Source organism: Herpailurus yagouaroundi, unplaced genomic scaffold (assembly GCF_014898765.1).
Source record: "Herpailurus yagouaroundi ecotype Mexico unplaced genomic scaffold, PumYag 166, whole genome shotgun sequence".
NCBI classification, from domain to species: Eukaryota; Metazoa; Chordata; class Mammalia; order Carnivora; family Felidae; genus Herpailurus; species Herpailurus yagouaroundi.
The window spans coordinates 1,923,530-1,940,737 of NW_024412407.1; the positions used below are offsets into that span (position 1 = coordinate 1,923,530).

General features: G+C 44.9%; 1 protein-coding gene across 3 annotated transcripts in view; it reads left to right on the forward strand.

Annotated features, from left to right (window-relative positions):
- LOC121038483 (cyclic AMP-dependent transcription factor ATF-7) overlaps positions 1 to 17,208 on the forward strand; it is an 85,933-nt gene that overhangs the window by 68,336 nt on the left and 389 nt on the right. For 2 of the 3 annotated variants that reach the window (XM_040487943.1, XM_040487940.1), the window contains 7 exons: positions 1,476 to 1,633; positions 2,670 to 2,769; positions 3,292 to 3,405; positions 4,018 to 4,170; positions 6,882 to 7,079; positions 8,290 to 8,398; positions 12,005 to 17,194. In XM_040487943.1, the coding sequence (XP_040343877.1) occupies positions 1,476 to 1,633; positions 2,670 to 2,769; positions 3,292 to 3,405; positions 4,018 to 4,170; positions 6,882 to 7,079; positions 8,290 to 8,398; positions 12,005 to 12,222 (1,050 nt within the window). In that variant the 3' untranslated portion in view covers positions 12,223 to 17,194. Of the gene's footprint in view, positions 1 to 1,475; positions 1,634 to 2,669; positions 2,770 to 3,291; positions 3,406 to 4,017; positions 4,171 to 6,881; positions 7,080 to 8,289; positions 8,399 to 12,004; positions 17,195 to 17,208 lie in introns of those variants that run through there. The other variant, XM_040487941.1, reaches the window with a different exon arrangement.

Here is a 17,208-nt window from a genome sequence, read left to right on the forward strand (position 1 = left end):
GTGTCCTTTAGATTAATACACTTTATATATGTTGTACTTCAGTTAAGAAGTAGAAAAGAAAAAGTGTAATTCATAAATTGGACATTAAATGATTTAGGAAAAAGTCGTCTTAGAAGGAAGTCTTCTAGTGGCACAAAGAGAAAATCTACTAGGATTCTGAGTATTATTTTTTTAAAGGGAACTTTTTATGAGGTAATATTTTTTATAAATTTATTGAAATAACACACATACAGAAAAGTGCGTAAATTGTAAGTATACAGCTCACTGAATTTTCACGAAGTTTACAGCCCGTGTAACCAGCACCTAGATACTCTCAAAACCTCAGAACCCACCCCCCCCCCCCCATGCCTCTTTCCAGTCTCCACTATTTTGCTAGTGGTTGTAATTTTAATGTCCAATGTGGTTAGAGCATCTGTATCTCAATTTACCTCCCTCCAAATTTGGTTTGATAACTTCTCCAAACTACTCCCTCCCTAAACATTACAACTCTCCCTCCTCCCTCCCCTTTTTATTAGCAACCAGGTCCTAGAAGTTGTCTGGAGACGCTTGAGGGCCAGTGTGGCCACTAGCAACTAAGACCCTAACCAGGTTAACAGTGGGAAGTAGTTTGTTTTATTACAACAAGACCATTATGCAAACTCCTGTGCCTCCCCCCCCCTTTTTTTTTTTAGTTTTATTTATTTAGTTTTAAGCAATCTCTACACCAAACGTGGAGCTCAAACTCACACCCTGAGATTAAGAGTCTCATGCTTTTCCGACTGAGCCATCCAGGCACTCCACCCCCATTCCGCCACCATAGCCCTTTTTTAAAGGGCTCTCTAGGAAATATTGGTTGCCTTATCACCGGTCTTACACCCTGTCTGTTCTCATTAGAGATCAGAGGACTCTCAGGCATCAAATTTGGAATGAGAGTGGAGCACCTGGGGGGCTCAGTCACTTATGCATTGGGACTTCAGCTCAGGTCATGATCTCACAGTTTGTGAGTTTGAGCCCTGGCATTGGGCTCTCTGCTGTCAGCATGCAGCCCGCTTCGGATCCTCTGTCCCCTCTCTCTCTGCCCCTCCCCTGTTTGCGCTGTTTCTCTCAAAAATACATAAACAGTAAAAAAAAAAAAAAAAAAAAAAAAAAAAAATTTTTTTGAAATGGAAATATAGAGACTGAGAAATTTTTACAGTCCCTGGAACTTATATGGCACTCCAGTGCTTCTGCAAAGATTCCAGGTGATTTTCCAGCTGTCCTCTCATTCGCATAGCAATCATCTCTGAAAGGGAGATAGCCAAAAGGTCTTAACTCAGCATTCCTATTGCATGGGTGAGTGAGGTATGGGTCCATGATCCTGATAGAGTCAGGGCATGATTTACATGAGCTGCCACAGTGCTCTTTCCAGTAGACTTGTTCCACATTTTACCAGCTACCTGTTTGCCTATAAGCAGCCCTTTAGAGCATTTTGTGATCTGTTGGTCTCTTCTCCCCAGGAGGTGGCCCCAAAGCCTGTTGTGATCTCTACCCCCACACCTACCATCGTGCGCCCTGGCTCCCTGCCTCTCCATTTGGGCTATGATCCACTTCACCCAACCCTTCCCTCCCCAACTTCTGTCATCACACAGGCTCCACCATCCAACAGGCAACTGGGGTAAGTAAAGAGAGCAGGGAGAAACAGTGAAGCCTGAATCTTTTTGTACTTGATGAAAAACAGGACCGTTTTTGAATACTCAAGGAAAACAAGTCAGTGAGATTGTCTCTCAGAATAAAATTTCCCACCATAAACAGAAATCTTTACCTTGTTAGTACACAAGCAAGTATTTATTTGGAAATAATGCTTCCTTAATTTGGAGGTTTAAGACTTCTTTGATCTAAAAGAAGAATCTTTAAGAGTTTAGGAAGTTCATCAAAATGGTAGAGGCCACACAGGGAAGTATATTTTAATTCTTGGCCTCAATCTGCACAAGTTTGGGGGAGCATTACTGAATGACGGACTGAAACCCATTTAGTCATCTTTTTTGAGTCTGGTGTCCCCCTCAGTCCCAGTTAGGGTTCTTGGTCTTTGCTATCCCTAATTTTGTTTGTCTGTTTGTCTTCAATCCTGGCATGGTCTATATAGATTTCCTAATGAAATGACTTGAGCTCTTGTCCCTAGGTACCCAGGGGTTAAGAGGTGGCTGTCAGGATTTAGCCTCTTAAAGCTTATTCCCTGGACCTACTAGGAAAAATACAAAGTGACATCTTTTGGAGGCAGGGTAGAGCAATACATACAAAAAAAAAAAAAACAAGAGAAATTAAGTCATGTTTGGCTATCATATGACAGAATTCAGCTTTGCAAAATGATAGCTTTGGTCCAAGTCCTGCCTAAGGCAAGACAGAATTTATACATGCCAGTGGTGGGGATGTTTGTGTAATTGTTCTAAAATCTTTATAGGATTAGCTTCCCACCCATTTGAATTCAGTGGTGCTTGCTTAATTTGCAAAGTGTAAAGATCTTACCATTTCTCTCCATCTATAAGGTAAGTACTCCCTACTTTTTCCACCTTTCTGAGGGTGTCAGGATTTTATAACGTTGCCCTATAGCTTCCCTAACTAGAGAAGACTGGGAAATCTTCTGTAATTCTAGGAGGAAGATCCCTAGGCAAAAGGGTCTGTATTGTGAGCGTTTTACTTCATGTCTCTTCTAGATCTCCCACTGGCTCCCTCCCTCTCGTCATGCATCTTGCTAATGGACAGACCATGCCTGTGCTGCCAGGGCCTCCGGTACAGATGCCTTCTGTCATATCGGTGAGCTCTATAGTTGGGGCAGCCAACCCTACCCACACACTAATCCCTCCCTTCCACCTGAATGCTCATAAACACACGTGAGCCCCAGGGAAACGTGGGCTCTGGTCTGTATTAGTTGAGCATGGCAGCCTGCCCAAACTCTTCACTAACCTCTGCCAATCCAGCACTGTGGAACACTAGACAAAGCCTCATCTGGACAGTTGGCTCCTGGTCTAGGAATTGGTCTTGCCAGCCCGCTGATTGGTTGATTTTACTTGGCACTTGGCGCCTCCCAAATTGCCCACCACTTTCCTCAAGATACAGCCCCAGTTTTTCCTATAGAAATTGTCATAGCACTGAAGGATTAGATTGTGGTGCTCTATGGGGGAGGGTATTTCCCAGGCTGTCCCTGTATGCCCTGTGGGCAGGTTGCACAGAACAGGCCCTGACATGCCAATCTCAGAAGCACTTGATTTTGGGAAGCTGTTGCCCTACCACTAGTATTATGTTCCCTTCTGGTTTTTCTTCCTCCTCTTAATCCAGCTGGCCAGACCTGTGTCTATGGTGCCCAACATTCCTGGTATCCCTGGCCCACCAGTTAACAGCAGTGGTTCCATTTCTCCCTCTGGCCACCCTATGCCATCAGAAGCCAAAATGGTGAGTACATCCCAGCTTGGGGCAGTGTTGGCCCTTTCGAAAGAAGTGTTATCAGTGTAGGTTTTTCAAGTGAGCCAAGCAAAGAAACCTTATGGGGCTTGCAGAGCTAAAGATACCCTGTTGTGGGGTCTGGAGAAGAAAAGACCCTGATTCATGACTCCTATCTCCTCTCTTCCACCTTTACAGCCTGGTACATACACCATGGCAGTGAAAAGAGGCAGCACAGATTGTTTGGCGTGGAATGCTTGCTGTTTCAGTTCCAGGGTGACAGATGGAGGGTGGGTGAGTGGGCAGGAGAGCTGGCCAAGAGGTGAATAGCTGCGTAACCAGCACCTGGCCGGGTTCCAGGAGAGAGCTTTCATCTGGACTCTATTACTTCAACAACCCCCACCCTCCAACTGTGCCCAGGATGATAGCCAAGGAACAGAGTAGGCATTTTAGGGATCCAGGTGCACATTCTCCCTGTCATTTTCTTTTAATTCCTCTGTTAAGGGTAAATTGGCACGGAAATTTTAGCTATTTGTAAGGTCAGTATTGAAATTTAAGCCCACACTCTTACCCGTGATAGAATCTTACCTTTGACGAACTATTTTTTATTATTGTCCCTCACAGAGACTAAAAGCCACCCTAACCCACCAAGTGTCCTCAATCAATGGTGGATGTGGAATGGTGGTAGGTACTGCCAGCACCATGGTGACAGCCCGTCCTGAGCAAAGCCAGATCCTCATCCAACACCCTGATGCCCCGTCCCCTGCCCAGCCACAGGTCAGTGGGTATTTGGATGGGGGAGCCCGCTGCACCACCATTACTCTTTATGTCATATCTGTTTGAATTTCAAGGAGCGGAAAAATTACAGAGGAGTGAGTTTTAGTTTTCTGGGCATCTTCCTGTACTTTGGTTCTTGTTAAGTTGGACAGCAAAGTGCGTTACCTCCTCTTGGGTTATACTTCTGTCAGGCACACTGGATAACACAACACTGTCACAGAGGAGGTCTCAGTTTTTGGTTTTTGTTTTTTGTTTGTTTTTTTTTCTATAAACATGTGAACGGTGTATCTTCAGAGCCCTCTAAAATGTGACAGAACCTCACTCAAACCACTTTGTGCACCAAAGGAGGCTCCCCTAGTCTCTTTCCCATTTATTAAGTCCTACAAAAACCAAACAAACCAAAAAACCAAACAAACAAACAAACAAACCCCACAACAACCAAAAACAAAACAAAAAAACTTCCCTGATTAGGTTTTATAGCAAAAATTGAGTAATAACAATTTATGAGTAAAATGTGATGTCAGAGGTGTCTGGCTGGCTCAGTTGGTAGAGTGTGTGACTCTTGATTCTCAAGCTTGTGAACTTGAGTTCCAAGTTGGGCATAGAGCATACTTTAAAAAATAATAAAAACATAAAATGTGATGTCACAGTACAAAGATGGCTCAGTAAATGAACAGTAAAACACCTTTTCCTTATCAATGTAATCCCTTTTTATCACAGAGAAATTAAAGTCTTAATAAGGCTAGAACAGTCCCATTTATATGCCCAGTTCTTTTCTCAAGGAAGCCTCAGTTTTAGTAAGTTTCTTCAAAAACTGAACAGGCCTTAGTTTTCATATTGTCTGTGCTGGACAGGTGACAACAACCTGAGATCGGTTTCTAGAATTACATCTTTGCCCAGCCCCTTTCTCCGATGTCCCCACCTGCTTCGTCAGTTACCACCACATGTCCTAACATTTAACGGCCATATGCCGCCTTAAAGCTTGGCCAGCAACAAAAGCCTTCGCTTGAGTTTTCTTGTTGGAAGCTAAGCTTGCCCACCATCCCGTAACCCCTTCCGGTGCCAGTCTTTGGAGATGGTAAAGCAGCAGCCACCTTGCCCGAGTTGTGCTGCTTTCCCTCTTAAGAAAATGCCATGGGGACACCTGGGTGGCTCAGGCGGTTAAGCGTCTGACTTTGGCTTAGGTCATAATCTCACGGTCCATGGATTTGAGCCCCATGTCGGGCTCTGTGCGGACAGCTCAGAGCCTGGAGTCTGCTTCGGATTCTGTCTCCCTCTCTCTCTCTGTGCCTCCCCCACTCGCGTTCTCTCGCTCTCAAAAATAAACATTAAAACAAATTTTATTTTAAAAAAAAAATGTGATGAACTTCTTTTTAGTCACCACTGATTCCTTTCCTTCTCCTTCTGCCCTTCTTTCTCCTGGCACTCTTTCCCCTTCATTCCCTGCATGAGCTGCTGAGTTACTGTGAGAGAATAGGAGTCTGTCATTTCCTTTTCCCCATCCTCCTAGAGTGTCGGTCTTCACGTGTGCTCCACTGAGCTCAGGACAAAGAAGAAATTGAAAATCTCAAGAGAATTAGTGTAAACTTATCTTAGTACAGTGAGAAGTGATGACCCAAGGCCTGTAGCTCATTAAATTGAGTTGTAAATTTCTCCTCCATTTTTTTCTTTTGGGAGATATAATATTAGTGTGAGTAAATAAAATTATCTCTTGATTATCTATATTAATGGGGAACATGATTTAGTTAGGCCTGAAGTGGAGTATAACATTTTGGGGTTTTGTTTTTTTTTTTCTTTTTTTATAAGCTCATGCTTATTCTCATGCAACTGATGTGAGTTCTGGCATTTGGGAACTACTAATATAGATATTCTCTAATAGCAACAGATCCAGGAAGAATTAATTTTTGGCATTGTTTTACATTATATAGTTTCTTTTATGCAGATGGCTGACCTTTCTACATTTTAATTTTGGCTGCTATTATAAAGTTGGTCTATCTTCTCTGAACACATATCAGCTAATAGAAAAGGAAGATGATCCAAAAGTACTTTAGTGACAGAGGACATCAGCGTAAAGTTTAAAGACAAGAGGCAGTCCTGTATGACCAATCTGTAAAGGGATTAAAGAACAGTTTTTTGTTTAAAAGCAAACAGAACAAACAAGGTGGGGAGGGTGATTGCTGAGGATGATTAATAACTGATTATAAGTAAGAATACACTAATCCATTTCTCTGCATGATAACCAGTATCTCGCTGGTAGTAAAATCTTTTCTCCTTTTCTGAAAGGTATCGCATTCAGTCGTTTGTATATATTGCTTGTCCAAATCAGTGATTCTCAAACATTTTTATTGTACGGTCTCCCTAAAAGTTCCCCTGACACCCAGTCCCCATTATGATTTCCCTGCCTATAAGATTCCCTATTGTTAAGAAACAAAAAATGATGCTTGTTTCATCTTGGCTGTCTCAGAAATAATTAGTTTCCACCTGAGCTGTGGTTTGTCTAGGTATGGGGCTGAGAAGACTGGAAGGAAATGGGAGGCAGAGTGCGGAACTGCTGCAGAAGAGAAGCTCAGGGGCATGGCAGTGAGACTCAACGCTGATTGCAGAGACTAGTGCATCCCTTTACCAGAGCTTACTAACTTCCTGACATCAGGTCTACTTTGAAAAGAGTTGACGTTCCCTTCAAGTAACTCCTCTTCCTTCCTGGGCACCAGGTCTCACCAGCCCAGCCCACTCCTAGCACCGGAGGGCGTCGGCGACGCACCGTGGATGAAGATCCTGATGAGCGGCGGCAGCGTTTTCTGGAACGCAACCGGGCTGCAGCCTCCCGCTGCCGTCAAAAACGGAAGCTCTGGGTGTCCTCCCTAGAGAAGAAGGCAGAGGAACTCACTTCTCAGAACATTCAGCTGAGTGTGAGTGGGTCCTGAATGATTATTGGGATTGATGAATCTGGGAAAGTGGGATTGAATCAGAAAAAACTGAAACAGTATCATAAAAGATGATGATTCTTCAGATTAGGACAGATCCAGAAGATGTGCCAGGAAGTGCAGAAAGAAGCTCTTAACCATCAAAATTAAAATACCTTCCCCAGGGACTAGAAAAGACATTTAACCATCTACTCCCAGACCTGCTGCTGGAGTCTGAATCAACCATAGACCCATTTGGATAAAGAGAATTGGATTAATTGCCCCAGGGTACTCTTTTAGGTCATCAGTAGAAACTGACTGGGGTTGTGGAACACCCAAAGGGAAATGTATTTGCCCCAGATAATGCAGCTTAATAAAAGAAAGAAAAAGCCACACAAGCACAAATAGAAAAATTATAATCCAGATATTTTCTTGAATATTACTATTCCTTCTTTTGATTACTTACTAATTAAAAGATTTCAATACAAAGGTAGTGTACGAATGTATATATATATATATATATAACATGTATACACACATGCACGCACAAAGATACAGAACAAAACCAAAGTTCCTCTTCAGTATTATTTTTTCCTGTGGATAAGTGTGGTGTGCCCATACCAGACATTTATGTATTTCTAAGTATTTTTTCATTTATATTTTTTGTGGGGTGGTCAGGGAGGGACTGTGTGTTTGTCTTAACTTAAATGGGATAATGGTATCTCCTGGAGAACTGGCCATGTCTACAGAGGATCTACTTCATTTTTTTAAATAGCTGTATAGTAGTGTATTCTATAGTGTGGTTATATTATAAAGTACGGATATTTATAGTATCTCTAATTTTTTTTGCCAGAACAGCAATGCTGGAGTAAACATTGCATGCTCTTGAGTAGGTAGTTCTGTTAAATAGATTCCTGGAAGTAGGCTTTCTTAGTCAAAGGACATATGCATTATTAATTTTGGTTTGATTATATCTATCCTAAATAGGAGTAATGTTTCTATTATAAATCCCTACTTTTCACTGTAAGCAACTCCTACCGTCGAATTCATGACTGTACTGGCCCTGAGCTGTCTGAAGCCTTGCTGAATCAGGAGTCTCCCAGACTCAGGGGAGAAAATCCAGGCAGCATTCTGTCCTTACTGTGGGGACAGCTGCTGGGGGCTCAAGGGTAGAGGATGAATTTTCTTGATACCTTTATCTTCCCTCCCTCTTTAGAATGAAGTCACGTTACTACGCAATGAGGTGGCTCAGTTGAAACAGCTACTGTTAGCTCATAAAGACTGCCCAGTCACTGCACTACAGAAAAAGACCCAAGGCTATTTAGGTGAGTGACTCACAACCAAAGCAAGGTTGGTCAGTCAGTAAACTGCATGTGCTGCGTATCTGAACTGTTTATAATTTTGTAAACCCATTCTGAATGTTCTGGGGGATCCAGACTAATAAGTGAACAAACAGCCTTTCTGGAACAACCAGTCCTACAAAATAACTTTTTTCTGAACCATATAGAGTTATCATAGTTGGAGATAAAGGGTAGCACTATTGATTGGGTGCCTACTTTGTGTTAGGCACTCTACCATCTGCCCAGTTCTCTTATGAAATGGATCTTGCCCCCATTTATACATTAGAAGACCGAACTCAGAATAGTCATGTACCTGAGCTTACACAGTTGGGGAAGTGGCAGAGGCAAGATTCACATCTAGCTCTTTCTTATGTCAAAGATACTATCTGGGCCTCAAGAGAATATAAACAGCAGATGATGCATTGGCATTTGTTAAGCATCGTGATATGGGGGTATATTTTATCTTCCTAATGATGGGCTGATGGTGGTTTGAGTTGTAACCTATGTGCACACATAAAACAGTGCTAGAAAGAGACGGTCATAGCGTCGTGCTCAGGACAAGCGCAGTCCTGAGGTTAAAATTACTGTGAATACTTTGCTCATGGACAGTGAAAGCAAATAAATCTCCTTTGCAAATTTAACAAATTCATAGAAATTTTGGCTGTCAACTTTTGATATGTTGAATTATTTTTCCACTAACTGTCTTTATTATTTCAGAGATGTGTTCCCATAGAAAAAGAGTAACCACATCACTCATTTTAAGCGTCTCTATTTAAATTTTAATTTTAATATGTACTTCAGGATACACTCATTCATTAAGCAGATACTGATTGAGCCTCTTCTGTGCCAGGCACTGTGTTATATGCTGAGGATATAATAGGAAGCCAAATATTAGATTAAAACCCCTACCCTTGAGGGGCTTATATTTTAGTAGGCGAGACAGACAACAAGCGAGATAAATAGGTACAATATGTGGTATGTTAGGTAAGAGTAAATGCTTGGAAGAAAAAATAAAACAGGAAGAGGAATATGAAATGTTGGCAGCAGGGTTGCAATTTTAGATGAGGTGGCTTTTGAATAAAGACACTTAAGGAAGTGAGGGAGGGGTGTCTGGGTGGCTCAGTCGGTTGAGCGTCCGACTTCGGCTGAGGTCATGATCTCGCAGTTGACGAGTTTGAGCCCCGCATCGGACTCTGTGCTGACAGCTCAGAGGCTGGAGCCTACTTTAGATTCTGTCTTCCTGTCTCTCTGCCCCTCCCCCACTCACACTCTCTCTCTCTCTCTCTCTCAAAAATAAATAAACATTTAAAAAATTTATATAAAAAAAAAGGAAGTGAGGGAGCTGGCTATGCATTTGTATAAGGGCAAAAAGTACTGCCAATAGGAGGGATCGCAGTTGCAAAGACCCAAAGTAGGAGCATCAGGAAGGTCAGTGTGGCTAGATTGGAGAGAGTGGGGGGTGGAGAGTAGTTGGAGATGAAGTAGGGGAGCTAATGGGAACAGTTCTGCATAGAGCCTCCTTGGTCGTAGTGAGGACCTCAGCCTTTACTCTCTGTTGGGGACCATCCGAGGGTTTTTAGAAGAGGCGTGACATGACTGATCCGATCTGTTTGAACAGGATCACTCTGTTGGAGTGTGCAGGAGTGCACGGGCAGGAGCGGGCAGTCCATTTAGGAGGCTGTTGCAGTCCTAGGAGCAAGAGATGACCGAGCCTTGGACCAGGACGGTGGTAGCGAAAGTGGGGAGAAGAGGGTGAACTCAGGGTGTGTTCTGGAGTTAGAGCGACAGAGTTTGATAATGGGCCAGATGGAGTGGTGTATTTGTGAAAAGAATCAAAAATTGCACCAAAAGTTTTGGCCTGGGCAGCTGCCAGAATGGAGCTGCCATGAATTGGAAGTAGAGGGAAGCATAGAAAGAAATGGATTAGGAGCGTATCTGGAGCTCAGATTTGGACAAGCTGAGCTTAAGAAGCTGACTAGGCTTGCGGATGGAGGTGTCAAGTGGAAGCTGGTTATGTGGTCCTGCAGTTCAGAGGAAAGGCTGAAGATATAACTTGGGGAGTCAGCAGCATGTAGTTAGCTTTTAAAGCCACAAAACCGGATGAAATGTTCCTGTTACCAGAAGAGCACAGACAGAGAGAGAAAAGTAGTTGCAGGACCGAGCCCTGGGGTACTTCCAACATTCAGAGGTCAGAGAAAGGAGAAGAAACCCACAGATGAAGCAAAATGAGCCACCAAGAAGGTGGGAGGAAAATGAGCTGAGTAGTGGGTGTGGTGTTCTGGAAACCATAGTAAGAAAATGGTTCAACAAGTTCATTGATCAACTATTTCAGATCCTCTTTGATGGGGTAAGGAAGGCAAGGACTGAGTATTCATCAGTATGAAAAATATATATATACAGTAAGTTTTCTACTCAATCCTTGCAAGAACTTTTAAGAGGTAATTGAGCCATTAAACTACTTATTTCCAGAGCTGTATTTAGTTCCTGCTGTGTGGTGTAGACACCGTGGCAGGTATTTAACAAAGGATAAATGACACACTGTCTCCGCCTCTGAGAAACTCAGAGTTATGAGGAGATAAACATGTCAACATGTGAATAAGGTAAGTGCAGCTAACCGAGTCACATGGCCCCTAGAGTGGGAGCTTCCTGAAGACAGGCCTCCTGGTTTATTCATTATATACCCCAGTGCTGGCACACAGGATGCTTGGTAAAAATGATGAATCAATGGAATAGATGAATGTGCGCTCTGAAAGCCCAAGCGATGAAATAATTTCATGAGTGCAACAAAGAAGGCTCCACAGAGGGGGTTATATTTGAATCCTGAAAGAAGACTCAGATAATGAAAAATAACAACCAACTCTTACTAGTTTGCCCATATTTATTGCATACATCTCTGTTTAAGCAGCCGTAGAGGTTATGTGACGTTTAGTAAAACTCGACTGAAGAACAACATGGAGTCACCTCTGTGTGCAGCTCAGCTCTGTGTTTATCGTCACTTTAGGTGATGTGGCATAGCTCATAATACGTGTTTGAAGTCATTAATGCCTAGCTAATTGATAGTCAGGAGGGTCCAGCAGGCCTCTTTGTAGTTTGTTGTATTAACTGAACCTTGGCCCAGGACTGGTCATAACGTCATCTGAGTGCAGCTTGATACTTATCAGGCTCACCTGTGGTGCAACTGGTTACTAAAGGAACATAAAAAATAATGGAACAATTAAATTCTTGTGGGAATTAATCAGGATAGCTAAAACAAGCGATCTATTTTAAAGCACCTTTAAAGACATGGATAAAGGAAGAGTGTTCCAATAGGGGTAACCTAGAAGCCAGATGGTGTAATTAACATGTTGAGGTGTCTGCTTTACTAGGATAGGTAGATTAATGTGGGCCTAGTTCTTGCTGCCCATCTCACACTTCCCATTTCCTAGCCCCTCCATGGCTTAGAAGCCAAGATTCTGGGAAGCTTCCTCCCGAAATGATGGGCTTCCTTTTCTTTTGGGCTCCTTTAGAACTGTGGCACAAGGTAGTCCTGCTTGTTTGTCCATGTTGTTTTCTAACCACTTGCTCTCTGCTCTTTGCCTTCCTCCCTGGCAGAAAGCCCCAAGGAAAGCTCAGAGCCCACGGGTTCTCCAGCCCCTGTGATTCAACACAGCTCAGCAACAGCCCCCAGCAATGGCCTCAGTGTTCGCTCTGCAGCTGAAGCTGTGGCCACCTCGGTTCTCACTCAGATGGCCAGCCAAAGGACAGAACTGAGCATGCCGATACAGTCGCATGTGATCATGACCCCACAGTCCCAGTCTGCGGGCAGATGATGCCTCCCCTGGTGGAGAGGTCCCTAGCCAGAGCTCGCCCACCCGAGAGCCAAGAGAGATGTCATCTTATCCCCTCCATCTGCCTTGGACGTGGCGGTATGAGGGAAAGATTGTGTGTTGTGAGTAACGGACAGATGTGGGGCTTTTCTCTTCAGCCACATGGTCGTGTACATTGACACCTGTACTAGGAGCCTCCCAGCCCCAGAGCCACATAGATCATCCCCTAAGGGGGCAGTTTCTGATGTACCTACAGCCAAAGGCCTTTCCAGATGGTCCGAACAATCACCCCAGCCTGTGCATGTGTACCTGTCTCTTAACACTAACCCTTGGCACTTCTAGGTTTTGGGTTTCTCAGTTGCCTCGCTTCCCATGAAGCCATGGCTTCCTGTTCCTTAGCAGCATGCCACCTCCTGCTAGGTAGAGGGAGGCTAGTGTTGATGGCAGGTCACCCGCTGGCCCGCCTCAGCTACCCCATAGGCTCAGGACTTTGTCTCCCATTAGCTGCTTATTTTATCCCCTTTTCCCCTTCCTGAAGTCTAGTTAAAACATTCACTTATGGTGAATGTAGTTACCTTTGATACATGAATTAGCAGTATTTTCCAGCTCTTCCATAAACTTTAGTCCTTCTCCCTACCTGCCACCAAAAAAAAACCAACAAAAACAAAAAAAACACTCAAAAACAAAAACAAAGCAAAAAGAAACAAACCCCAAGAATTCTAATCCTTTTTCAACTATTTCTAGAGCTATTTGGGTACCTCATTTTTTGTGTCTTGAGTTTTCCCGGTCTCCTGGTGGGGCCTTTTCCACCTCCCACTAAGCCTTGGCAAGATCATCTTGTGTGGCCTTATTAGCTCTTGCTTGTTAGTGAAAAGGGAAAGTGCCCCGAGTGTGACTAGCTGATTCCCTGCCTCCCCAGTCCACCCTCCTGCAGTTATCATTAGGGCAGGCAGGAACAGTATAGTTTAAAGTTCATTCTATCAGGTTACTAAATTGAGTCTTTATGTTTTACAAGAGTTTACTGGCCAAAGCACACATATTCCATTTGGTCGTCTGTCCGCTCCTGTATCTCCCTCTTTGTCCCCGTCTGTGTCCTGCCTCTGTCTCGCTTCTTCCGATGCAGCCTCCCGGAACTAGATGCCCCCCTAGATGCAATGCATCCCCAAAGACCCAGCCCCAGGACTCTGAGACATCAGAGCCAGGGTCCCGAGTGGGTTTTCTCGAGGGTCAGGTAACATGGGGAGAGGCAAGAGAGAGAAGGTGCAGTACTGATCTCAGCAGAACGGCCCTGCTTGGGGAAGGTCTGGCCTGCCCGGGGAAATTGGTGACTATTGCTCTCAGCCATTCTTACTTTGAGGCGTTAGGTTGCAGGGGGAGAAATTCATCCCTCTTGTCCCTCTTTCTTCCCCATTAAGACTTCTGATCTTCCTTTGGCTCTGAACTATGCAATTTCTACCAGGGCCACAGGAAGTGATCCAAAGCCAGAGGCCTGTGGATAGATAGGTCAGCTTTAATAGCCTGTCAGTATGAATCCCTTCCAATTGTCCCAGAGCCACCTTCTGCCATCTGCCCAAGCCAAGAATGCCCTTTTCTCCCTCTCTCCTACCTCCATCTTAAACATACGTGCAAAATAACTGCCAGCTTCCTTCCTTAGTTTGTTTCCCAGAATTGGCTGTCATGGGGGAATGAGGAAATCTAAGCTACGAGATTCCCGTCTTCCCAGAGTGCTGTACTGGTGAGCCAGTCAGGTGACTTGTTCTGCTGCGTTTGTTTTTCCTTTCCCCTCCTGCTTTTCAGAACCAGTGCTGAACACGACACACCTGGTAAAGAGAAGGAAGAGAAAACACAGTTTTCTCATCCTCTACCACCCGGGACCCAACAGGAACAGCCCCCGAGGTGACTCAGACTAGCAAATGGCCTGGCAGATGGTCGGGATACAAGTCCCCACCTCCAGGGACTGCACTTGCCTTCCACAGTTCACAGCCGTAACTTGTACTCAGGACTTTTCCTTTTGATGGCTGCTCCCTGGGACTTTCTTCTGCTTTAGTTGTGTTTCATTTTTTATCATCTTGATTTCCCACCAGCAGCCTTGCCCTAAAGCTTGACTGAGTTTATGGCTCCTAAGGAGCCTTCACAAGACCCTGGACTGTTTCTCTTCCCCCTTCATTCTAGTGTTTTTCAAGTTAAGAATCCGTTTGTCACTGCATACGTGCCCTGCTTCACTGTTTTGCTGTGGAGGAAGTTTGAGTCGTACTCGTCTGTCCCCATGTAGGACAGCTAGTTTATTTAGAGGGTCTCTTAGTCCCCATGTCTCCTTCCCTCGAGCCCTTACCTCATTGTCATCGGTGGGAAGTTCTTATTGGGGCCTAAATGAGGGGATTGCCAGAACCTTACTGGTGAAGCAGTAGGAAGGGACAGGACAAAACCCTCCAGATAGCTCTTTAGCTGGTCCTTGGCCTCACTGAGAAAGCAGGGCAGTTGGTTATCCTGAGACTCTCTCATAGTTAAGGGGAATGTCACTGATACTCACTTGTTATTGCTGCCAGCCGTGTGGCCACTCTCCCTTGGCCTTTGCTTTCCAGACTCATCTGGACCAGAACCAAGCGTCATGGAGGGCATCACTTCTCCCTTCTTAATGACCGTGGCCTTTCTAGGGGCCCAAGGGAGGATACTTTGTGAGAGGAGCTGAGAGTGTGGATGCCTTGGGACTCTAAGCAAACACAAGATTCAGGCCTCCCACCTCATTCCGGAGACACAGCTGATAGATAACCAAGGCCATAGAGAAAGGTACCAGACCAGGTCTTCAGGTCTGCAGACTTTTGCCCTATTCCTTTAAAAGAAGGCTTGCTCAGAGTTGCAAAGCCTGAGAAAACTTCCCTCACTGCTAGAGAGGGAAAAAGTAGGCCCTCCTTTACTTGCTCTTCCCCTGTTGGTTGTACACCCCAAATCTGGCTTCCTTCAGCCTCCACTCCTCTCCATGGTCCTAAGCACTAGACCCTCTACTCTTGGTAGTGGTAAATAGGAGACGACCTAACCTCACTCACCTTGCTGCCTTCCCTACGCCTGTTCTGCCATTCTTAACTCTTTTCCTGATTCACTGCCCTCCAGCACTACCCATCCTGGTTGACGGGGTACTTAACCATAACCATGCCCTGTCTACAGTCTGAACCACCAAGCAGGCACCAAAATACTCCTCCTCTGGTTTCTAAGGCTCCCCTGCTCCACACTGAGAGGCTCCTTTAAAGGTGCTAGCCCTGCGACAGCCCCCTTCCCCTGAGAGTCCCCCCTTTCTTTCATGACTTCCCTGCCATCCCCAAATCATTATTTTTCATTAATATTGTACATTGTATACACAGGAAGGAAATGTATTCTTTTTTTTTTTTTAATTTCATAACCAGTCCGTTTAGAATCCAGTCCTCCTAGTTATATCACATATGCCTTTGTTGATAATGCTCTTTCCGCTTTCTTTAGACTTTTGTTTGACAGGGGTGGAGGGGGGAATGGGACAAGTGAGGACCCAAGGCAGATTAGAGGATTCCCCATCCTGCTTCAGCCCCCCACAACTTTAATCATCCCCCTCACTGTATAAACCTGATTTCTCTCTGTGTTCGCATACATGCATGTACACACAGACATAAATCCCCACCCACTCACCTCAGAGTGGTGACCCAGCAGGAATGAGCGTTAAGTGGCTACTGGCCACTATTCCCACCCCATTACCAGTTCATCTGTCTCTCCTTGGGGTAAAGTCCTACCCCCAGAATGAGAAAAGGCTGGGGAGAATAAGGCAGGCTAAGGCAGCTGTGTCCTTTGTAGATGCAGGTTTGTATTGTAGCTGCTAGGGTTTATTTTATTTTTTTAATGGGGGGCTGGTAGCACAGAGCTATCATCAACATTAGCTACTGGCGGGTGATGTTTTAGCTGTAAGAAATGGCTATGAGCACTAGTTTCATTGACCTTCCCTTAGGGCGGTGGTTCTCAGGATGTGGTCCAGGCTCAGTAGCAGCAGCAGCACCAGTATCTGGGAGCTTGTTAGAAATGCACATTTGGGCCCCACCACAGACCTATTGAATGGGAAACTGAACTGGGCTGGGCTCTAACAAGCACTCCACGTGATTCTAACGCACACTAAAGTGTGAGAACCATTGCCTTAGGGGCAAGCTGGAAAATCCTTGTAGGGTGTCAGGGATATTTTAAGTACCATCCTCTGCCTTAGCACTAACACATTTTTCCACTTCCTCCAGTACCTCCCTCCACCCCCATTAAAACAACAACCACGTCATTCATCTCAAAATCTAGGTTTGAGTTCCTTCTACTTCTTCCTAAAACCTGTCCTGCCTTGGTCTGGACAGGAATTGTCGCATATTCCCTTGCAAACTGGTCACTCCACAGTCTTTGTTACGGGAAGGATGGGCTGGAGCTCTAGCTGTCCTGTAACACACACACACACACACACACACACACACACACACACACACCCCTTTCCAGCAGGGAGATGAGCCTCCAGCCCCAACAGTGGAGGCTGCAGCCTCCTGACATAGTGTCTGTTGAAAGAAAGTGGTGTGTATCTATGGTTATATCTCTGTTCATCTGTGTACCTTTGACATGTAGCAGCCCCTCTCCGTCCCGTCAAGGAGCTCGACTCTGGGTCTGGGTCTCCACAGTCCCCAGTGGCAGACTTTGACAGGTGGGAGGATGCAGTGCTACGGGCTGTTCTGTTACAAAACTGTCTTCTCCCTTTCCCTGCCACCCGACTCGGCATGATCCCTGTGAGCAGGCTCTCACGATCTCCCAGGACGGGGCTGAGACAGAGGCTTCACTCTGTTCTCCCTAACCGTGCCTTCTTCCATCCCCCGCCCCTTACCACCCAGCAGTTCTCCCCCCAGCCATGCCTTCTCCTGCTCCCCCTTGCCCTGACATATATTGTGCCTTATTTATGCTGCAAATATAACATTAAACTATCAAAGAGAACCACTGTTATGTCTAATG